The sequence below is a fragment of the Gracilinanus agilis genome, chromosome 2 (assembly GCF_016433145.1).
Source record: "Gracilinanus agilis isolate LMUSP501 chromosome 2, AgileGrace, whole genome shotgun sequence".
Lineage (NCBI taxonomy): Eukaryota > Metazoa > Chordata > Mammalia > Didelphimorphia > Didelphidae > Gracilinanus > Gracilinanus agilis.
Genome location: NC_058131.1, coordinates 720,806,650 through 720,831,619, shown reverse-complemented (window position 1 = coordinate 720,831,619; position 24,970 = coordinate 720,806,650). Strand labels below are relative to the sequence as shown.

Genomic DNA, 24,970 nt, shown 5'->3' with positions numbered 1-24,970 from the left:
CAAGGAAAAAGGTGACTTTGGAAAAAAGCATATGTGAAAAAGGAGTCAGCCTTCTCTCTTTCCACTCCAAAACACAGGGCCAAACACCCTTCATGCTAACCTAAAAAGGCTCTCCATTCTAGCTTGGACAAACAGTATCAATGATTGCTTTGAAATTTGGCATCCTTAATTCTCTGAAAGCAAGTTTTAAGTGATTGCTGGGAACTGAATACAAGTTGAACTGTTTTCAGGATTATAAAAAAAATGTCCAGGAACCTCAAAACAAAAGGTAGTTTTTCATGTGGAAACAATGAGATGAAGAATGAGAATAGTGCTAAAAAAATCACTCTAGCAGCCACCAATAAAGTTATTGCATGGAGATGTGGACTACATAAGCAAACCCCCAAACACTTCCAGAATCTTTTCCTCAGTGGAAAACCTTTCGCAGCAACCAAGCAAGCCTTAGCTTACTGTCTTGTATCCCCAATGGCTAGCTAAATGCTCAGTCTTGCAGTGGTAACTGAATAGAAATGAATTACCTTAATTCTCAGCCAGAAGAAAGGGGAATGTCAAAACTCACCCACATTCAAAAAAGATGACCCATTCGCTGCATTTGAATTACTATGACTATGCCTATTGCACAGAGGCAAAAACTAGATCACAGCAGCTGATTTCAGAGGGGCTGAAAACAGCTCCCGCTCATCATCCAGAGTGTACTGGACTTGGCGTGAGGCTGGCTGGCCAGTTACGAGGCCGGGGGAATTGTTCTGCCTCTTCTGGGGGCATCGCTGAAGTGCCCGACGCCCACAAGGTTTCATTTAGTCCCCACACTTTCTCCAACCTGTTTGTTACAATTACCAGCTTAAACAGTAGGATAAACATTTCTATTTCTCGACAGCACATTTGCCTGGCACCTGTCTGTGGGCTTCTAAGCTGGCCAAATCAAGACATACACTTGCCCAAGGTGTTGATTCTGGCAGTGGACCACATCCACTACGGAATCCAAATGAAAGAGGGATTCTCTGTAGATGGTAAGATCTTCTAGATATTCCAGGTGGCAAGTAAAGCCCCCCAACACTGCAGAGTTCCCTCCCAGCTCCTTTTTTACAGATAAGGGAGAAGCGACTTCCTTCAGGTCACACAGGTAGTAAGCGGCTGAGCTGGGATGCCAACCCAGGGCCCACAGATAGCACTAACGTGTGCCCTGTCACTGACACATAAAGCTGAATTCCCATGCTATGCCAAAAACCTCAAAGGCCTTGAACATCCACACTGCAGAGTCACTTTAAACGAGACGAGTTCCTTTGAAGAAACAGGTCGCTGCTTTCCGTTTTCAAGTTAAATCCTACATTTCCGTGGCTGACCACTAAATCCTCTCTGCATCTTGCTGCCCAGCACATACATTTCCAGATCAGTGGAAGGGTCCTCCTAGGGCTTCACTTTAATGGTTGGAAAGTGAGCAAGCTGGCAGGGAAGGGAGGACTGGGCTGGCTGCTGAGAAGAGAGAGCGAGACGAGAGATCCAGGATTAAATAGGCTTTTATTGTCACATTCACGGCTTTGTCAGACGTACATTGCAGACTGTTGTGCGTGCGGCATCAAAAGAAAAATATTTTCCTATGGGGAAGAACTGCCCCAAGGGCAGGACAGGCGCACAGAGCTGTGTGTGGAGAGCAGCCAGTGAAATCAAACAGGTCTGTCTGAAAGTGGCCTAAGGGAGGAGTCTGAGCAAGTGGCTTTTCAGGCCTTGCTGTCTATGTGAGCAGAGAAGCAGGGGCCGAACAGTCTGCTCATCTGGAGAACTTCCTCTTCTAACAGTCTCTCTAGTGGCAGCTTTGCTCTTGGGAGTTTGGGGGAGGTCAAAGGAAAGGCAGTTACAAAGCATTCGATATGGTGAGAACTACCTCAAGGTAAATTAATGGCAGCTCCTGTCATTTGCAAGCTCAGAACCAGAAATCCCTGAGATTTCAGGGGCCTGGTTTCACATCTTTTGGGCAAAAATGAGAAGATAAGCAGTAATTAAATAATAGTCTAAGTGCATCCCGATATAAAAATTTACTTACACACACACACACACACACACACATACACACTCTCACTCTCACACTCACACTCTCTCTCTCTCTCTCTCTCTGTCCTCTCTCCCTTTCTCCCTCTCTCTTTCCCCACACGCTGCACACACACACCATTTTGTCTCCAAAATGGTGACTTTTTTCCTTATAAATACTATTCTTCAAATTTAAAACAAATCTTTAATCATCAAGATAACCAAACAGATTTGTTTCCATTATAGGCCCTTCTAGAATTCTTACATAAAACCTCATTAATAATTTCATCTGAAGGCATAAATTGATTACCTCCTTTACACATAATCTCTGAAAGAAATCACATTTGGAATCTGTTCATTACAAACCTAGGTAAGATGCCCAAGGCTCTTTCCTGTATTCTGTGCCCTTCACCTTCAGGCCAAGGACTGAAGCCGTTCTGAGCTTTGGGAGACAGTGGCATCACCACTGGAGCCCATACCCAAACACACCAAGAACTTTAGGACCTATTTTCGTGGGTGATTGTTTACTGGGAATTAGTATTCCTACATGAAAAGGCAACCATTTTAAGTGATACACACATCAGGATAGTTAAAAAAGTTGAACCAAAACCCTTCCCTTTTGATCTCAAAAGGGCATGCAGCTTGAAGAAGGTCTGTCCGATGTGTTCCAATCAGGCTTCTTAGAATTATCAAAATTTCTTTTCTGGCAAAGAATAATTTGGCTCATCGTAGAAAGTTTCTGTGAAGGCTACTGCTGAACCTGCTTCCCTTTCAAAAAACTCAATTTCAAGGCATGATAGTGCAAGAGGTAAGTTTTTGATTTTGATAGGACATTTATAGACTAATTGTGCTTAGTCTCCAACTCCCAATTTATTTTAATGAAAATACGGCAACCAAAACGAAAAGATTTCTATAAATTTCACTTTGCCTAATTGACCAGGACATCCACGGATCTCATCAGTGTTAGTACAACCTGATTATCCTAATGATTCCATTATGAACTTGCAAACTGAATCACAAGGTGGGTAAGCCGGCCAGGGCAAGTCTACACACCACTTCTGGGCATAAGAAGCCTCCTTGGGGTGCCTCCATTTCTGCAAAGCAGTTTTTTCCTCTGAAATTAAGTCTGCAAGAAGACTTGTGACAACAGTCAGGAAAAACAGTGCTACACTGAGAGTTCCTTCTGTCCCATCATATCTGAGAGGCCTGAGTGTTCCTGGAGTCTCCGTCAGGATGTGTTGTTGGCCGGGGCCCCCGGGTGTGTGAGTACTCACTAGGAGAAGGCCCTGCAGGGCCGTAATCACTGTCTTCTGAGTCATCTGCATTGTCTCCCGCTGCTCTCTGGGACAGAGGCAGGGCCGCTCCGTTTCCAGAATACTTCAATCCTGCATTTGTGGAAACAAAACTGGAAGAGCCTACCGCTTGGGGTCGAGGCATAAAGACACTCGTCTCCAGGACAGAATGGCTCAAAGTACTCTCTTCACAGGCTGGGCTGAAGTCTGAATAAGGAGGGGGTGGGTCAGAGGGTTCCGCATCTCCAAGGGTGCTGCCTTCCACCTCAAAGCCAGAATATGGCAGCCGTGCACTCAATGCTGCTTCCGAACTTTCTGCAGACAGCTGTCTGTGTAGTACGGCCTGCTGCAGTCCTGCGTGCAAACAGAAAGAACGTCATCGTCTATCTGCTCATCATCCCTGGGCCCAGGGAAAGCCCCAGGGAACAGCTGTGCGAAATGTCATGAACCAGCCAGCCGTGTTCTTTGCTAACCAGTAACCTGTGTGGGACTTGAACGTCTTTGGTAGCATTTATGACACAAGTAGAGAAGTCCTTAGGTCTGTCATTTCATACCCGAATCAAGTATTTCTTGGTCTTTTCCATCTGAGGCAATAATCTGGGCCCTCTTTTTAATTCCTCCTGTTTCCCTTGGCCATCTCCTTAGCTAATGGATTTAGCGATCATCTCTGTGCCCAACTGCCAAATCCATCTGTCTCATTCTAACCTTTCTGCCATCCTCCAGTCTGGCATGTCCAGCTGCCTTATCTCATACTCCTCATGTTCAAACTGAATTCCTCCCCAACCACAAGCCCTTAACCCCTACATATCCAACCACCTGCTGAGTCCTAGCAATTCTACTTGGCCAACTTCTCTCTTTGAGGTCACCTTTTTTTCTGACGCTGCCATCTCTTGGGGCAGGCTCTTACCACCTCCTAGGTGGACGGCTGCAATCATCTTCTGATAGGTCTTCCCACCTCAAGGCTCTGCCCACATGAAGAGAGTCCCTATTCAGCTGTCAAATCTCATTTTCCTCAGTGTCACTCCATTCCCTACTCCAGTCCATAAACTCTAAGGGTTTCCAAGGGCCTCTAAAATCCAACCTAAAGTCTGGTGGCATCCAAAGCTACTTCCCTGCTGGCCCCTCCTGCCTTCCCAGTTTTTAAAACTTGCCTTCTCCACATATACTCTCTAATCCTTTTTGTTCCTTGAACCAGACAGTCCATCTCTCTCCTGGCTTCCTAGGCTTCCTCTTAAATCCTGCCTTCTTTAAGAAGCCTTTCTCAATCTAGTCTATCCTCTGAGCTGATCCCTTCCAGTCTCTCCTGCTTATATTTGGTTTATTCTTGGCTGTCTGCACCTTGACTTTTCTTTTAGACTGGAAGTACCTGGAGAGCAGGGCCTGTTTTCCGCCCTTCTTGTTCTCTCAGGGCCTAGCCCAGTAAAGGCCCTTGCTATTGACCTGTGGAGAATCAGAGTCACTGCCGGTGCTTGAATGAGGGGAGAAAACACAGGGAAAAGACATGGTGTGTGAAAGAGACTCTCCAAGTAGCAGGGGCTAGAGTCAGTCTCTATTTAAACACCCAACAGCCTTTAGCCTGAAAATGTTGGGGCAGCTCTCGTGATGAGTCATTCTCCCGTGCATGGGGCCTAAACTGGACTATGGCAGCTCTCCCTCGTTGTTGCTAACTCTGTTCTCCAAAGGCCTCAAAGCTGAGGTCAAGCATAGGGAACAACCTTCATACCAACGAAGTTACAGAACCTAAAGTACTGATTCAGATTTTAAATGTGGTCGATTTAGGGATGGGGGTGGTTAATACAGCTACTTCAATCAAGCCAGGATTCTGGATGTCCTAGATCTCCTGCCCCAAAGAGTCTCTCCATCACCAGTGTCTCACTGATTCGTTTCTTCTTTGCACCGTATCAAGATAGCCATGTTATCTAAAAGCCTCGGTCAGGAAGGCCCAGGTTCAAAGCCCTTCTCAGACACCAAAGATGAAGGATGCCCAAGCCACTGTCCCTCAGAGGGAGTCTAGATGGGGAAGGGGAGCTACTTCCAGGGCCTTAATATAAGGATGTAGAGAAATGTGTACTGTGAACAGACTGGTCTCCTACTGGACTTAAACAGGAATGTTCCAAAGGCTCTTGGTTTGAAATAGACATTTTTGATCTTTTTATGACTTGCCTTGTCAATATAATCTGCCACATCGATTATTTTCCTAATACTGAGTTATCCTTCTAATCTATTATAAACCAATTGTGTGGGCTCTTTGGGTTGCCAATAGTCTGATTTTGGGGGATCCTTTTCTTTTTGATGTTTTTCTTCATAAAGAGATGCTAAGATTTCCCAAAGGCCTTTTCTACATCTATTGAGATCATAATTTTTATATTACCCAAGAAGAATGGTCTACAATTTTCTTTTTCAGCATTTTCTCCAAATTATAATATTAAAATTATATTTTCTTAGGGCAGCTGGGTAGTTCAGTAGATTGAGAGCCAGGAGGTCCTGGGTTCAAATCTGGTCCTCAGACATTTCCCAGCTGTGTGATCTAGGGCAAGTCACTTAACCCCTATTGCCTACCCCTTACCACTCTTTGGCCTTGGAACCAAATACATAGTACTGATTCTAAGGCAGAAGGTAAGAGTTTAAAAAAAATAAATTTAAAAAAATTCCATTTTCTTCATAATAATAGTTGAATAGCATACCTTACTTTGTTGATGAACTACTACAATACAGAGATCTCTTCAGTTTGAAAAAAAATTATTTGTGACTTTTGACAGGGCAGATCCTTAGTGGTTTTCCCAACCCTTCCTCCTGAGACTGCTTTCTTCAGTGTGGTCAGGTCTTGCTGTGACAGCCCAGTATGTTGGTTATGTGATGCTTAGTGATTCTGTGAATAGGGCATTGGTCCTGGAATCAGAAGACCCAAGTTCAAAGCTAGCATCAGATACCTGCTAGTTGTGTAACCCTGGGCAAGGCACTTGACCTTGGGCTGTCTCAGCTTTCTCATGTGTAAAATAAGAATAAAAGCATACCCCTGAAGGTTTGTTGTGCAGATCAAATGAAATAATGTTTGTGAAGCACTTAGCAGTGCATTGGCCCATAGGAGGTGCTATAAAAAGGAGGAGGAGGAACTCAGTCAATCTAGGCATTTGGCATTCTAGTACACATTTTTAAGAACAGTGACCAGAGGCAGTCTTCCCTGATCATCTCTCCAATTGCTTCTGCATTCCTAAGATTTTTTTACTCCTAATTTTGGAAATCTGTTTTCCTCATGTATTTGACTAATTTGCTAATTATTTATCAATATCACTCAGTCTTTCAAAAAGAGCCAAACGACCTCACCAGCTCTTCAATTATCCTTTTCTTTTCAACTGTGTTAACCATCCTCCTCCTTTCACCTCTAGCTGATGGCCTGCTCCTTTTTCTAGCCTCTTTAAATGCAGGATTAACTCATTTAATTTTCCCCCTCTTCCTAACGTAGAGGTTTGCTACTGAGGATAGTGACTACACCATAGCAATTCTGAGATGTGGTATATTGGGACTAAAAGATGTCATTGAATGCCAAGTCTTTGTCTTTTGGAATGTTGTTTTCATTTACTTCTGGCAATAATTAGTAAATGAGACTTTTGATTCCAAAGAACTTGAACCGAGTATTACATTAATACATGCCACGCCACCTAAAAAACTAATCACAACTGCCAGTTATAGAGCACTGAGCTAACTTTCTCATAGAGTTCAGACTGATATTCATTGTTATTCCTCTTCCTGCTGCTTTTCCAAATGTTATCAACTTGCATATTCGGAATGACAGAGACAATAAAATGGCCACATCAAACGAATGAAAATTCTACTCCAACCTAATCAAATAAATTATCTGAACTGAGTTGTCTTTTTTTGACTTCTTAGAAATTTTCTTCACCATTTATTCCATACTCATGGGGCAACCAGAACTGTTCCAAGCACTGGGATGAATACAAACTTTGGATTAAATACAGTTCCTGCCTTCAGGAAACTTAAAATCTAATAGAAGAAGATGGCAGAAGCATAAAAAAAAATGGTAACATACAACAAGTGCACAGAAGTGCCAAGTACTAGGTGAAATCTAAAGTGGGCCCAAGTTGGTCTCATCATGAGCCCAAGAGGTGAGGGAAAGCTTCACAGCAAACTCTTGTAGCTCAGAGAGGAGAGTCTATATCAGAGTAATGTCATTCTGGACAGAGAAATGAAAACAGCTAGGAAAGTTTGTGCCAAGATGAACTTGGCAACCGATTAGCCACGGAGTAAGGAAAAGGGAAAAGTCAAGGATGATTATGGGGAATGGTTTACATGGGGTTCTCTTGACAGGAAGGGAAGCCAAGAGAGAGGGTAGGCTTTGGGGGAAATCGGGAATTTTGGTTTTGACAGGATGAGTTTTAGCTGCTGGCTGGTTACACAGATTTAGAAGTCATCTGCAAAGAAATGACAGTTGATCCCACAGGAACAGATGAGATCATCAGGGAAAAGAATTTCAAGAGAAAAGTAAGCCAAGGACAGAGCAAAGGGGGGAGTAAGGGAGGCAGGGTACCACACCTAAGGAGCCAGAAGACAGATGATGACCAAAGAAAACTGAGAAGGAGCAGGCAGACAGGGGAAAAGTAGAACCAGGAGAGTGATCTGCAAGCACAAGAAAGGGAGAGTATTTGGCAGTGGGAACAACATCAAATTCTGCTTATTCTCCAAGAAGACTGAGAAATGAGAACTGGCTATTAGATTAAGCAGTTAAGAGATCCCTAATCACCTTGGGAAAGTCATTTAATTAAAGAGTAGAGTTGGAAGTGAGCAGGAAAGAGGAGGACTATTCTTTTGAAGAATCTGGCAGTGAATGGGAAGAAAGGTCTAGGACCTTAACCCAGGAGTCTAACAGGGTCAAATAAAGGTTTTTTAAGGATGGGATACCTCGGGGCATGTTTGCAGGTAGTGGGAAAGGAATTGATAGATAAGGTGAAATTAAAGAAGAGAGAAAGGGAACAATAGTTCTCTTATCTCTCTTCATTGGAGATCTGCTGGCATTTTATAATTTCATTAATTTTCATTCCATTCACTCTTGATTTTTTTAGTGCTGCTCATGTGGTCAGACTTTCCCAATGGTCTGATAGGTTATGTATATATATTTTCCCTTTTCTGTTGGATGAGAAGATCCTCTGGAAGTGGAAGGAGGAGAGAGACAGGGGGAAACTATGATGATACAAAAAAAAAAAAGAGAAGAGATCAATAAAAACTCACTTAAAAAAAGATAGAATGCTTAAAACAGCCACTGAGGGGAAAGAGATCAGATTAACTATCATGGATTTGTAGGAACCCCACTCCATTGGGTCCAGATGTCTTCCACCAGTTGTTTTAGGGCACAGGATTAAGTGTAGAGAAAAGCAGATGGAAGGGATGAACAGGGATCAAGGTAGGGAGGGGTAGGAAAAAGGAGAAAAGGCTGGTGATAAAGACCAGAAAAGGGAAATGGAGGGATTTGAATTAGGATGGTCATGGATAGCACTGAGACCAGAAGTTGGACCTTTCTTAGGTATAGGAGGAATGGAGAACAAAGAGAAGTCATGGGCCTGAGGACACTGAGGACCTGGGAGGCCAGGGGGGTTCAAAGAGTCAGCAATGTTTATTCAAGCCCCCAACTAATATCCGTTTCACACCATTTCCCCTGGATCCTACCTTCTCTTCTAAATCTGAACAATTAAGATATACTGAGATTAGGCATCAACACTGTATGTTTCCCTCCATTCCTTAACCCCAACAACTTCTTCTCCTGGTTATATCTCCTACTAGAGTGTAAATCTGATGACAGTGATGCCTAGGCTATCTTCTACATGCCCTCCTTAGGGCCTTGAACCCAGCACAGAGTCTCCCAGAAAAGAATGCCCACTTTGGGAGAAGATATCCTACATGGAACACAGACTCCTGCCAACTCCTTTGTGTTCATTTTGGCTTTCACCTGTCAGGTTTTTTTTTTTTTTTTTTTACCCCTCATTGAAAAGATTCACAAAATAAAGACTATGAGAAGGAAAAGGACTTCCTGTTCCTCCGTGGATAATGAAGCTAGCTTTGCCCCAACATCTATTCCCCTACAATGTGGCAGCTTTAGAACTGACTTTCCTGATAGATGCAAGGTAAATTGGGAAGAAACTTACTTATTTCTTGCTCCTTTTCATTTTTCCTCTGAGTGATTTGTCTTTTTAGTTTGTTCACCTCTGCCTGAAAAGATTCGACCATTCGCTCGCTCTTCTCTACATCTATGCACACTGCCTAGGGAAAAGAAAAACAAGAAAAATGAGGCCTCAGACCCCAGGGGGGCCCCCCATCTCCATCTCTCAACAGTCATGGTCAAAAAGGCAAGCGCACAGAAACCTCACCAGGCCAAAGGACAAATGTGCAAAGTAGGCAAAGTGTCAACCATGGAAGTGGTATTACTTCCTTAATGGAGGCAGTCTGACTTTTGTTCATCTGCTTAATCATGTTTTATTTTTTTCCTTACACAATGAACAAGAAATAAATATCATGGGGAACTTTTTCAGGTTAGCCTACAATGTGCTGTACCTTAAAGTCTCTAAAATGAATAATGTGGTTTCAATTCCACTTAATCCTAAATGATCAAAACAAATTTGTCAACATTTATGGACAGTCTATGCCATGTTGAAAAATGGAAAGTTTTTAAGCTAGCAGAAAGCTAGATTAAGAGCTATTTGAGATTTAGGAGCTAGACAACTCCACCCATTAACAAATTCAGCATTAAATGATTACAGGCCCCATTTCCTAATATCTGTTTTTGCACCCTTTTGGATTCAGTTTGTGATAAAGACAAAAGGAAATCTCGATTTCAGAGTAGAAAGGGCTGCACATTTCACTGTGGACTTGGGACAAGCTGCTGCTGTCTTCCTGATGTCCCCTTCCTACAGAGAATGACACCAAGACCCAAAGACTGACCTCAGCCCTGTCCCTGGGGGACAATAGGGATGGAAGAGAAGAGGAAGCTAATAATGCTCTGAGCCCTCTGTCCCAGGAGAACAGAAGTGACCACAGCTGTGCTGCCAGTTCCTGATCCAGGCCCTCCTGTATTCTTTTTTTCATACTCTTCCAGCATCAATCTGCTATTCTAGAATCTTCCTTTAGTTCTTCTTTTCAGAGTGACTCATAACTTTGGCCACATATAGCAGGAGTATGTCACCACCGTTTATATATATCCATGGGAAAGGATGGTGCAAATTCCTGACAACCAACTTTAAAGTCTTTCTTAGTACAGCCCACTGCTGATCTGAAGTCAACTGTTTACATATAAAAACAAGGATTGTGCCGGAGCCTCACTGCATGAGTAGCTAATTTTCTGGTGGTTGCAGAATAACTAATAGGAAGCAGTGATTTTCCAGCCCCCAATATAAAATGTTGCTGCCATGCAGACGCCATCTCAGGCCCAGCCTATCTCCAGCATTGTTACTCAAAGCAGAATCAGCTAGGCATCAGTGCTCCTTCTAGGCCTGTTTCCAGCTGAAGGATAGTAGGAGTCGAGGTTCACAGATTTAGACCTGGAGGGGACCTTAGGAGCCACCAAACAGCAGTTTATAGATTAGGAAACTGAGGTCAGAAATATATCTAACAGACAAGTCAAGTCCACTTGGGAATGGAGAAGGAAGATTTTTAACCTTGAAATTTCAGTTCATATTGTAAGCCTGTAAAATTGGCCTAGTGTCACCCCATCTGGGACTGGGTGGGGCTTGCTTTTGCTTGTTGAGTATATTGTGACTATGCTGTAAGAAGCACGCAGTAAGTTAGAGGTTAAAATTCAAAGGCACTGTTTGTTTGTATTTTCAAAAACTATTTTTAATCCTACTTTCTCTCTGTACTCTTAAGTTCAAAATCAAAGGGCACATTCATCTACAGGAAAGGATTATTTAAAATCAAGCCGAGCTGAAACCAGCCCAAAAGTTAACTCATTTCCCAACAGTTATGAGTTACCTGAACTTTTTCCTGAAGCGCATTATACACCTGATAAATAGCCCTGATGTCCTTCATTACTCCATCCTTATCGAAAAAATCAGTACTAGGATAGATGCAAAGAAAAAAATATTGTTAGAAAGCTATCACTCCAATGCTCTCTTTAGCCTCTCCAAAAGGACAGTCTTGCCCTCCCATGCTCCTTCACTGCCAAAGGCAGGGAACCTAAGGTGACTTATCACAGTAACAATGATAGAGCTATTGAATCCACTGGTAAAAAATGAGGGGAAAGTGAAAGGTCCAATTTTAGGGTAAAAAATGGAAAGAAAAACCATCCAATTTTTTTAGAGAATTTTCTATTGCATAGTCCTTATGAAATAGTCATTCTACTCATATGCTTTATAGAATTTCTAAATAGTTTTGTTGTAAATGACACAAATGTTGGTGATTGCTATATACATATATATACACACATATATATGCACTATACTTTCAATATGAGAGTATTAAAATTTTAAAAATCACAGCAGGCCAGAGAACTGCCTTAATTACTGGTTAATAAGAAAAAAGTATACCTAAATTGTAACAGAAACAAACTTTATTTCAAGTTTCTCAATTAACTGTACCTTGTTATGTGAGATGAAATATCTCACTCTGGCTTTAAACTTACCCATGTTCTTTAATGACTTTGGCATAACTCTGAGAGGTGTTTGGCACTGAAGAAACTTTGTATTCTTGCTGGCTGGTATTGCCTAGGTTGGGGATAGTAAGCGATACCCTTTGATTATACCTGTAGGGAAATTTTAGAAAGGTTGACACGTAAAAGGTAGGTCTGAGTTTAGCAATTAAAGTTTTGTTTTTGGGGTATGTGGGAGAGCTGTAAGAGAGACCCAAGAGAACCAAGAGAGGAGCTCTCTCATCCACTTCTTCAGACAACCCAATCATCCTTATACTTCTAAGTCATTTTTTTCTTCTCTTAGAGTTCTCTTCCAAAAAAATCCTGCCCCAAGGCCTCCTCACAGCCTGACTCTGGGTGCTCAAAGGCTGAGCCCCTGGAAGGGAAGCTCTAAAAGTTTTACCATGTTGCAAGATTTCCAATGACTGGCCTCACTGAGCACCAAGAGAGAATTTTCACCAGCAGGTTGGCCCTGTGGTGATGGGACTCTGGGTAGGGTAACTCATAAAACAAAGAAAAACATGTTCTAAACAGCCAGAATTTCTGCATCAACACTGGCAGGCAAGGCAAATGGTACTCCAAACAGGCAACCTTTGTGTCATGCAGCCCTTCTCAGAGTCAAATATTTAAAATGCAGAAAAAACAAAGGATGAGAAAGAAAATTAATTCTATTGAAATACAGAATCAAAATATTCAAAATGCAAGTTAATCGACCCCAGGTTAAGACCATCTGATCTGAAATCTTAGTTTAATTCTTGGTCCTTTAAACATAAACTCCTTGTCCACTGGCCAGTGCGTACACATACTCCCAGACCAACAGAATCTCATCCATGCTGACATTTTTGCTATCAGTGGAACCAGGGGGTGAAAAAAGGAACTAGAAATTAAGTGATATGAGTTAATTAGTTAGCTCCTAAATGAGTATATACTAGGAGGAGGTAAATTAAGGAAAGGTCCCCTCTATACCAAACTATTCAAAGCTAGATTTTTATTAGCAACAACCAAAAAAAAATTTTTTTAAAGCTGGCAAGACCATATAAATCCACTGATTATGGAATGGCTGAACAAATTGTGATGTACAAATCTGATATTATTATATTCTAAGAAATTATGAATTTTGGAAAAGGCAGAGAAACAGAATATGTACAAACTGAGCAGAATGAAGAAAGTAGGACCAGGAGAACCCAACTGATAATGACAATGAGAACATGAAAAAAGATAGGAGGATGGAATACAAATGATGTTTCCAGATAAGACTGATGCTAACACATACTTCCTCTCCTTCGAGAAACTATGAATTCAGGAACCAGGACCTCAGAGGGCTGATGGTGATGCCACTGCTGCCCACTGACCCATCTGCTGTCAGATGCAGAGTAAGAGAGTGAGAGTCGCTCTAGCTTGACTGTACTTAATTGCTCCAAGGGCTTTTCCAATGGGTAGGGTGTGGAGGACAAATAGAAGCAGAAAAGGCAAGGGCAGCAAAAACAGAAAGAGACAAAGAAAAAAACAAGGGAAAGGAAGGGAAGGAGGGAGGGAGGAAATAGGAAGGGAGGGGCAGAAAGGAGGGAGATAAAGAGAGGGAGGAAAGAAGGAAGGAAGGCCATCAAGGCAACTTTTTAAAAAATACAGAAAATAGAAAGCCAGAAAGAAACACAAACAAGCAGGAAGCTTTGAAAGCTATAGGTCGAATTTATTATATACTTAAAAAGAAGAGCAAGTCATACATAATAGATACTGCAGTTTCATGTACAATCTTCTTTTACAGTTCTACTTTATATGTGGAAATGCCCATTTTATTTGGTGTTCAAATTCAGAATAAAAATAAGTGCATTAGAAAAACGTACTTGTTCCAAATATTACATGTTCAGTCAGTTGCTGTCACTAGTTAAGATGGTTTTAAGTTTAAATGTTTTTAAGGGAAGTTCCTATGTGGATAGAATTGGAAAGTGACCATTGTGTCAAAAAGTATCTTAGTAAAATATTTATTTTAAAGATAAATGAAAGTTGCAGCTAAGTGAAGAATGGTTCATAGGCTCTCCCTCCTTAGATGAAGAAATGAGAGGGAGGACAATTTTGCTTTATCTTATATCTCAAAGCACCTAGATTTAATATCTCATAGGATATTTATATAGTATTAAAAATTAGTCTATGCAAAAAGATCACCACCAAAAAAGGACAATGTAAGAACCAATACTGTTGCAAAAGGATAAGAAACAAAGAAATGGTCTCAGACTGACTTTAATCCTTGGTGGGCATGAAGAAGGATGGCAAAAAATCTTTGGAAAATAAAGCTGGGGAGGAAGAAATGAGAGGTCAAAGGCTCACAGTGAAACAGGAACCTCATAAAGACCAAGAACGTTTCCTTCAAAAGAATCAATCAGATGATCCTGGACCTGGTAAACACCAAACAAGAGCACAAAAAGTCCAATGACTCTACATCAACAAAAAGGAAACAATGAGTTTTTCCAATGAGTCATTTCCAAATTAGGTTTCTGCAAAAAGCTGGACTGTTAGAGCAGACTAAAATCAAAATCAAACAAGAAAAATTAAAACGAAATAAAAGAATACAATTAAGGCAACACTACCCTGACACGTTTTTAAAAACTACTGATACCCCAAAATAGGAAATGGATAAAAAAGACATTGACACAGACCAGCATCCTTTCTTAAGGTGATGTAAAGGTGCAAAATAAAGAGACCAAAAAATTCACCTCAGCCAAGCAGAAAGATCTAGCCACCCTAACTCAAGGTCATAGGCCCATTTATTTATTATCACAGTAGGCTATTTAGGACAGTGTAGTTTCATAAAAGTGAGAAGAAAAAGAGGAAGAATAAAGTTTGCAGAAATCTTGGCAAAAGATCTGACAAAATCGGATCATAAAGGTTGAACGTGGACAAAAAACAAATGGACCAAAAAAGTGGGAACAATTAGTCCATATTTCTACAATCAATTCATTTCTTTACTCATGCCAATGGAATCATCACTCTGGGATTCTAATATTATAGACATATGTGCTTCATGGGGAACTACAACTGGCACTAAAGATAATAAAGATGGGGAGATCTGTGGTGGAAATAACTTTTAGGGCAATGAGGTGAGGGACTAATTCCCAAGACATCTTGGAATGAAGAGGGGACCAAAGACTTGGAAAAAATCATGGACAAAAAAGGGCAATCAAGAAAATATTCATAACTGTCAATACCCATCTCTGCCAAATTCTCATTGAGAATATAGACATGCTTCAAAGGTACCCTCTATGAAGCCATGAAAGGAGGGAGACAGGCTTTTCCAAAGGCCACAGTAAACCAAGCCTCTAAAATCACACAATGGTCTGAAAGGTAGAGAACATAACATCCCACTGGCTTCCTATTTGTTGGTTATAAAAACGTATGTCTCTTAGAGAAGTCTCGAAAACAGAAGGAACCTAAAACCATCTAGGTCAAACAAATCCTAAAGAAATCTGCTCTCCGAGGTAGCTGTTCACTGGTCATCAAGCCTTCTCTCTCCCAGGGCAGCCCATTCTTGCTTCAAAGTTTTCTCTAGACTCCTAAATGTAGCCAGGCCTAATTGCCTCTTTCCCTTTAAGGCTTCCTGTCCAAGCAAGTGTCTCCTATGCATGGGTCAAAATGACAGGATCTTAGGATCACAGGTTTAGATAAGAAAAGGCCCTGAAAGGATACCTTGTCAATCCTATTTTACAGATGAAGAAATCGAGAACTAAAGAAATTAAGTAACTTGACCAATATCACACAAGTAGAAAGTAGCAGAAATGCTCCTTGAAGGTCAAATCCATTATAAGACTCTTTGAAAGATATAACAAAAGATTATTCAATGACACTCTATTAACATTGAGGCAACATATGCTTGCTAAAGATATTCACCAATGATATGGGGCAAGAGTCAAGGGCAAAATCCAAACGAAAGCACAATATTCCTAATAGACAGGTCCTGGAGATGCTCCTTTGCTGATGACGCTGATATGAATGCATAAAGCCCTAGCATATTTTAAGATTCCCCTGCTCCCTCCTAACCCTAATCCCAGCCCCCAATGAGACCTATAATTATTCAAAAGAATATGGCTTACCTATTTACATAGGAAAAACAAAGTGGCTGAAGAATGCCTATGTCCAGAGTATGACATACAGTTGGATAGATAACCCATCAACTACTATCTCGTAGACAATGAAATGGGAAAAGAATTGGAGGGACAGAGAAAGTGGAACTGCTTTGGGAAACTATACAGGGCTTTAAATGACCCGAAACAAAGGTCTGTTTAACATCAGTATTTTTCCAGTGATGGTATATTAGTCACCAAAGAATTGGAGCCGTGAGTCACCCAGAGGACAGTGTACTATATCCCATTACCAGTATAGAACTGGACCATAACAGATATCATCAGCAACAGGTTATGACCAGAAAGGAGGTGGACCAGTCATGGTAATGGAAGCAAGAGATAATCAACAGAGTCACATTTTCCATTGGTAGCTACATCGTGTTAACAGATACACCGATCTTCCCAGTTTCCTTGGGGTATCTCTTATAGAAGATTCAAACAAGAACAAGAGAAATGTAAGGGATGAAAAAAGTTGAAAAGGGTTGTAATTTGCATCACTGTAAAGAGTACCTGGGCTAAAGAGATCCCAAACCCATTCAAGATAAGCCAAGAACTGTAAGCTCCTAGTGGGGAAGAACTATCACTTTCCTCTACAATCTGAAAATTTGATCTATATCATATCTATAATAGTTAAGGCTTTATCTGGTTGGGACTCATACCAATCGATGCTTATTTAATAACAATTATCATTTATGGAGCACATTAACATTTACAAAAAACTTTACATATTTTATCTCATTTCAGCATAATCACATCCCTGGACAATGTAAATTTATCTTATTACATGTGGATTTCCTGAAGACAGGGAGATCTTGTGATTGTTTTCCTGCCTTATCAGATTTAGTGAGATCTCATTCCTCTTCCCTGGATTCTCTAGGGCTACACCAGCAGAACCCAGTCTCTAGTAGAGCCTTCATTAAACCAGAAAGAGTTTGTATGTGGCACCAGTGATGGACTGTGTGTCATCCAAAAACCAGCCTAGTTACATGTAGACAGGCTCATTTCCAGGGTGGCCACAGTGCCTGCTAAATTGCCAGGAAAGTGGAGGAAATAACACAAATGGTACTTCTGTCCAGGAGGAAATATCAATACCACTGAAATCAGAGATCCTTAAAATGTTAAAGAAGTTCTGCTTTAACATGTTATCATGTCAAATCCTCATTAGCCAGCAGGTGGATCCTGTTTCTTAAATTCATGTTTTTAATAGTTAATCAGGCACCACACAATAAGATACATATTAACCGATGATAATGCAAAAGACCTAATTTCTACCTGTTTTTAAACAGGGAAACATTTTTTCCCTTCAAAATCCAAACAGTAAAAAATAAAAAATTTCTAACACTCAAATTTTAATAACTGCTGGCACAATATCAACCCATCTAAATATCAGAACCTCTAAAATGCATAATAGTACACATTCTCACAATGGATGTCACCAGGGGGCACAAATTACTGGGAGGAAAACCTTCCTTCTTTACCTTCTGTTTGGTCTAAAAAGTACGTATTCTAAAGCATGAGTGGAATTATTTGCAGTGGAGATGAAGCTGACAAGGAGAAAAACGAGGTCAGGAGCTCCAAGAATGTGTGTCAGCTGTTTGTGGATGATCTGCTCTCTGTAGGACATCTGCTGTTGAGTGTTTCTCCTAAACCGGTACCATCCAATAACATTCTGCAACAAAAACATAAGGAGGGAAGAGAGAAAGAATACTTATTAGCACCTGTCATCTAGAACTCCTAAATCACTGAATTTGTTAAGTCAGCAACTTTAGAGCACAACCTTCTTGAAAGCAGCTTTAATTAGCACTGGTCTGAATTCAGAAGTATGGCAAGACACTGCTTTTTTGACGAAGAATGTCTTTGAAAATGTTTTTTAAATAAAAACAATTTTTAAAAAAAACTCTTACCTTCTGTCTTGGAGTCAATACTGTGCATTGGCTCCAAGGCAGAGGATTCGTAGGGGCTAGGCAATGTAGGTTAAGTGACTTGCCCAGGGTCACACAGCTAAGCAGTGTCTGAGGCTAGATTTGAACCCAGGACCTCCCGTCTCTAGGCCTTGCTCTCAATCCACTGAGCTACCCAGCCGCCTCCTAAAAACAAATTTTTAAAAAGCTAAATGTGTTTTTAAGTCATTAGATTAAAATGAGCAACTAAACTCATATAATATTTTGATACTTTCATATAGAAGCTTAGAAACCTAATGAGAAACCTAAAAAAGCAAAATTTTTAAGGAGGGCTGGGTTAAAACTAATAACATTCACCAATCGATGCCCACACCACTTCATCCTTACTTCTTCAATAATGAATCATTAGTAGGTGGAATCTGAAAATCACTCAGTTAAGAAATAGCTGAAATATCTCCAATAGACTAATAAAAGTTTTCCCCTTGCTGGAGTTATCCCTGTGACAATCCATAATTCCTCTTCACTGCTCCTTCATAACCAGCGGTGGCAGAAAGGAAACATAAACCTTTAAAAAGTACCCATGAAAACTGAAACATAAACATTTTGATTTCATATTCTCCACCTGCTTTCTTCCAGGAACAAAGTCTGCTGATTTGAACTATAACAGGACGTCACTATCAAGCAGATGAATTAAAGATCAAGGCATCCAAATTAATTTACTTTTGAGTCATTGAAACTCAAGGCTATTTTGAATGATCATTTTAGGATATTTAAAGTGAAGAAGACACTTTAACATCTATTTCTTGCATACAGTATGGGAAATGGAATGCATTCCTCTTCTGGAAACCTCATTTCCCATGAAGTTCCACAGGTAAACTTTCACAACTACCAAAGTCACATGATAACCTCCCATCCTTGTGACCTATCTCAGGCAGGCCAAGGACACCTTCTACAAAGCCAGGCACAACAAGCCACTCAGTGGCCCAGTGCAATGGTTGCTAACTCTGGGGTAGGGGTTAGGGGGAGCCTTAGAAAATACCATATAGGATCCAGGAATCTGTAAGTAAGCAAGCCCTCATCTACAGCCTGAATGTGTCTGAAGCAGTATTGCTATTTTTCAAATATACATGGATGTTGGTGTGAGTACTACAATATTCATTTAAATGTGATACTGAATTCACAGTGGCTTTCAGTTAGAGAACCACTAGAACTACTATCACATAGTGGCAGGTAGAAATTTGACATTTAAAGGGGGTGCTTCTAGAATTTGACACCATATGCCACAGCAAGCTCCAAAATGGATAAATTATGAAAGGGCAAGTAATTAGAGTAAAATGGAAGAAGATACCAAGTAAAGAGGATTTATAACCAGACAAAAGAAAGAGGAAAATTCAAAAGACAAAAGCAAGATAATTTTTACTATATAAAATGTTTAAGATTTTTGTACAAAAAAAAATCAGCAGTTAAAAGAAAAGCTAGCAAAAGAAGGAAAACTTTACAAAAAACTGACATCCAAAATATATAAAGAACTAACACAAATTAATAAGGCTAAAAGATATTTCTCAATAGATAAGAGACCACTGGATAGAGACAATTTTCAAAGAAGTACAACCTGTTTTCAAATATGTAAAATGATGCTCCAAATCACTAAAAGAATAGCAAATTAAAACGATTCTGAGCTATCAACCTTCAAACCCATTAAATTGTCAAAGCCAAAACCCAAAACTGAAAAGTCATTGCTCTTGGGGCAACAGGAAGCTATAATTATGAGAGATGAGCTACTTCAAAATTTCTAGAACCCTTAGATGCAGAAATCCCACTGCTGGGTCCAAGCTGAAATAAGATTGAAGACCACCAAAGGATGAATGACAGAAAGGAAAAGTCTGTCCTGGTCCTATTCTAATAGCTGAATGGCCTCCCATTTGCTCAAAAAGTTCCTACTGCCCCTAAAATAAAATAGAAACTCCACTTTGGGCACTTCACATCTTTCACAATCTAGCTACAGTCTATATTTCCAGGCTTCTCATACATTACATCTCCACTTCATGCACAATGAGCCCATTTACTGTTCCTTCTATAGAACGTTCCACTTTCCAATACCCCCATAACACTCCTGCCATGCCTGGAATATTCTCCCTCCTCATTACCATCTTTCTGGAATCCTTAGCTTCCTTCAAAGCTTAATTCAAAGGCAAGCTCCTTCAGGAGGCATTCCCTGATCCCCCCAGCAAATAAGGTTCTCCCCAATAAGTGTTTTTGAATTGGTCTATATTTGTTTCTCTCTGTGCTGGCTATATCCTTTGATGAACTATCAGTCACATGAGGACAAGAATGTATCCTTTTTGTCTCCATCTACCCCTAGGCCCAAGTACAGTGACTGGCCACACGGTAGAAAGGTCACTGATGCACCTCCTGGTGCTGGTTCCTTCAGAAACAATTATGTTTTGCTCTAAGTCCAATATATACGTTAAGGGGAATTACATTTGAGGTTATTTGTATTTTTCTTCCTGTAAAATCATGAGACAAAATCCAAGGCTATACTAATTAGAAATTTATAGAATTTGGAGCTGAAAGAAACCTTAAAAGTCATCTTGCCCAAAGTCAAGGTTACATGGATATTAAAAAGAAGAGGCACCAACCCATCAATAAGCATTTACTAAAGAACTGCCCTGTGCTAGAGACTGCTAAGACCAGTCATACTATCCTTGCCTTTGAGGAGTTTCCATTCTATTTTTTTTTAATTCTTCTAAAACTTTTACCTTCTTTCTTAGAATCAATATAGTGTATTGGTTCCAAGGTGGAATAGGGGTAAGGAACAGGCATTGGAGGTTAAATGATTTGCCCAAAGTCTCACAGCTAGGAAGTGTCTGAAGCAAGATTTGAACCCAGGACCTCCCACCTCCAAACCTGGTGCACTATCTACTACCTAGATGTCTCCTACATTCTCTCTTTGGAGAGAACATGTACATACAGAAGCAGATCAAGAATCTACATAACATGTATGTGTACAAGGTCAAGTCCAGGAACATGAGCAACTGGAGGGATCAGAAGGGGCTTCTTCATGTACATGTCTCAGGTGATGCTGACCACAAACAATAAAGTAATATCAATTTTTTTACAACAAATCTCTCTGATAAAGGCCTCACTTCTCAAATATATGGGGAATCTGAGTCAATTTTATAAAAAGAAGAGTTACTTCCTAAATGGTAAGTGGTTAAAGGATAAGAAAAGGAAGTTTTCAGAAGAAGAAATCAAAGCTGTCTACAGTCATATGAAAAAATGCTTTAAATCGCTGATAACTAGAGAAATGTAAATTAAAATAACTTTTAAGATACTACCTCATACAAATGTTGGAGGAGATGTGGAAAAACTAGGTCACTAATACAGTGCTGGTAGAACTGTGAACTGATCCAACCATTTTGGGAAGCAATCTGGAATGATGCCCAAAGAGTTATAAACTATATACCTTCTGACGCAGACCTATCAGGTCTGTTTCCCAAGGTGATCAGAGAGAAAGGAAACAAATCTATATATGTTCTATAACATTTATAGTAACTCTCTTTGTGGTCACTGAGATGTCCATCAACTAGCTGAATAAGTTGTGATATATGACTGCATTAGAATAGTATTATTCTGTAAGAAATGATGAGCAGATTAATTTTAGAAAAATGTGTAAAGCCTTGAACAAAATAATGAAGACTGAAATGAGAAGCACCAAGAGATCACTGTATACAATAACAGCAATACTCTTCAAAGAGAGTATAACTATGAATGACTAAGCTATACTAAGTTATATGAATATTCAAATCAATGACAAAGAGCCTGTGAGGGAAGATGATTTCCACCTCCACAGAAAGAACCGATATACGGAAGTATATATTGTATAACTATACATATATAGTTGTGTCAAATGTTGGCCTTCTCTAGTAAGAGGTTGGGAGGGAGAAAAGGGAGGAAACAATTTGGAATGCAAAACGTAACAACAATAAATACACACACACACACACACACACACACACACACACACACACACATAAATAAAAAGTGTTAAAAATAAATGAGGAATAAACTTGAAGAATTTTTTAAAAACTGAAGATGGCAAAGTAAAGGTAGGGATTCACCTGAGTTCTCCCAAATTCCCTTCCAAACAACTTCTAAAAACTCAAAACAAATTCTGGAATGGCAGAACCAATCAAAGAATGGGGATGAAACAATTTGCTTTCCCAAGACAACTTAGAAAGTAGACAGAAAAGTTATGTAACACCCTATAAGCCTGCCCAGACCTCAGGGTGAGCTGTGGCAACTTCTGGAGCTTCCAGGTTACAAATGGCAAGGGCAGGTTATTTAAGAATATAAGAATATAAGAATAAGAAGAACCCATTACCCCCCCACCCTAAAAGAGCCTAGAAATCATATTTCAAAAAATTACTAGTAAAACTACCCTGATATCCCAAAACTAGAAGGTAAAATAGAAACTGAAAGAATTCATCAATCACCTGCTGAAAGAGATCCCAAAATGAAAACTGAAGTGAATATTATAGCCAAATCCCAGGGCTCCCAGGTCAAGGAGAAATTATTGCAAGCAACTAGAAAGAAACAATTCAAATGTGGAGCCACAGTCAGGATTAACACAGGACTTATAGCAGCTTCTACATCAAAGGATCAGAGGACATAGAATATATTCCTGAGGGCAAAGGAGCTAGGATTACAATCAAGAATCACTCAGCAAAAATGAATATTATCCTTTAGGGTAAAAAAAATATATATATTTAATGAAATAGAGGATTTTCAAGGATTCTTGATGAAAAGACCAGAGATGAACAGAAATTCTGATTTTTCAAACACCAGACCCAAGAGAAGCATAAAAAGGCAAACAAGAAAGAGAAATAAAAAAGGAATCTATAAGGTTAAACTGTTTACATTCCTACTTAAGAAGATGATACTTATAACCTCTAAGAACTTTATCATGATTAGGGCAGTTAGAAGGAATATACATAAATAGAAGGCACAGGTATGAGTTGATATTTTAAAAAAACCAACAAAATTATGGGATGAGAAAGAATTCACTTGGAGAAGGAGGAAGAAGTAGAATAGGGTAAGTTATTGTATTGTAGCCTCACTGCAAAGTGAGGAGGGCCTATACCAGATGAGTGGTTACTTGAGTGGCAAGAAGGACAGATAGGAGGTAACTGGATAGCTCAGTGGATTGAGAGCCAGGCCTAGAGATGGGAGGTTCTGGGTTCAAATCTGGCCTCAGACACTTCCTAGCTGTGTGACCATGGGCAAGTTCCTTAACCCCCATTGCCTAGCCCTTAACATTCTTCTGCCTTGGAATCAACACATAGTATTGATTCTAAGGTGGAAGGTAAGGGTTTAAAAAAAAAAAAAAAAAAGGGATAGACAGAAGAGATGTCATGATAGTAGACACAACAAGACTTGGCCATGCACTGGATATGTGGGATGAATTTGAAGAAGTTTGAGTGATCTAAGGTTTAGAGCCTGGGTGACTTGGGAGGATAATGGCACCTTCAATACGAACAGGGAAGCCTGGAAGAAAGGAAGGTTTTAGAGAAAGATAAGGGGCTGGTTTCACCATGTTGAATCTGAAATGCTCATGGAACATCCAGTTTGAGACATCCAAAAGACAGTGATGAGGGACTAAACCTTAGGAGAGGTTAGAACCAGTTGGCTAGAATCAGTGGTAGAGAATGAGTCTCAAGCACAGAAGACCTGGATTCAAGCCCCACCACTAACACATACTGACTGTGTGAGATAGAAAATTCCTTAATCTCTCCAGGTTCTAGGCAATGAGAACTATCAGCTACAAGAAAGGGGCCACCCTGCAGTGGCAATTTCCTCATCATTGTGATCACATGTCCAGTCCCCATCCCTGTCTTTATAGGAAGCCATGGTAGTTTAGCCAGAAGCCCAAATCTTTAAGCCATTTTGGCCAGTGCAGTTGTTCTTACCGTGTTAGTTTGACCAAAAGCAGGGGCTTCAGTAATTGTAATGTTCTTCAATTTAGCAGAGATCACTTTGTAATATCCTTTACACAGATCTAAAGTGTCTTGATAGGATGCCTCTCAAATATTCTGCATTTCAAAGTGACTCTGAATGGGGTCTCTCTATCAGTTCCTCTTGGATTTTGTTACAGATCTACAGAAATGTTGTTTTTTATGGAATCATTTCTTTACCCAAAGCTCCCGTTTATATTCATTAGTGTGCTCATTTTGTGGGACCTTCTGAGTAAACCATTATGCCATCTGTAAATAGGGAATCATCTCACCTCTTCAACAATATTTATGCCATGGTGTTGAACCTATGGTTCGGGTGCCCAAAATGGCACACAGAGCACTCTCTCTGAGCTCTTGGCCACTACCACTACCACCCCACCCCCTGCCAAAGTTCTGGCAGAGAGACTTGGGCAGAGCTGCTCCCCTCCCCATCCACTGTGCCTGAGAGCTGGAGGGGAACAAAGCATCTGGGCAACTCCCCTCCTCTCTACACTTGATGAGGACATTGCTCAATTCATCCATCTTTTCATCCAGCAGCCCAATGGGAGCACTTCCTCCCTCCCCTGTGTGGGGTGGGGGGGTAAGGTGTACCCAGCATGTACATGGGAGGGGGAGGGTCACAGCATGAGGTGGGGCTGGTCTCTGAGGGGATAGGTACAATCCTTGGTGGGGGGTGTCACTCTGTTTCTAAAAGGTTCACAATCATTGGTTTACGTCTTTAATTTCTTTTCATACTTTTACTAACATTTCTTAGAACAATTTAAATAAAAATAAGAAGAGAGGACATCATTGCTTTACTCTTGTGCTTACTGGAAACATTTCTAGTATTTCTCCACAACAAAGGATACTAAGTTTGGTTTTAGATGTATACTTTTTCTCATGCTAAAAAAAAGGTCTTCCTATGTCTATGGATTTTTAGCATAAATAAAGGTTATATTTTGTCAAAGGCTTCTTCTGCACTAACTAACATGGTCTTTGCTGATTTGTTTTAGTG

General features: G+C 40.3%; 1 protein-coding gene across 1 annotated transcript in view; it reads right to left on the bottom strand.

The window, feature by feature from the left end:
• Positions 1-2,111: 2,111 nt before the first annotated feature.
• The window catches only part of ABRAXAS2 (abraxas 2, BRISC complex subunit), a 42,206-nt gene continuing 19,347 nt past the window's right edge, over positions 2,112-24,970 (bottom strand). Inside the window, exons 5-9 of the mRNA XM_044659234.1 lie at positions 17,540-17,730; positions 11,941-12,060; positions 11,292-11,376; positions 9,473-9,587; positions 2,112-3,671 (exon numbers count right to left, since the gene is read on the bottom strand). Coding sequence (XP_044515169.1) covers positions 3,217-3,671; positions 9,473-9,587; positions 11,292-11,376; positions 11,941-12,060; positions 17,540-17,730 — 966 coding nt within the window. The 3' untranslated portion in view covers positions 2,112-3,216. The remainder of the gene's footprint in view (positions 3,672-9,472; positions 9,588-11,291; positions 11,377-11,940; positions 12,061-17,539; positions 17,731-24,970) is intronic.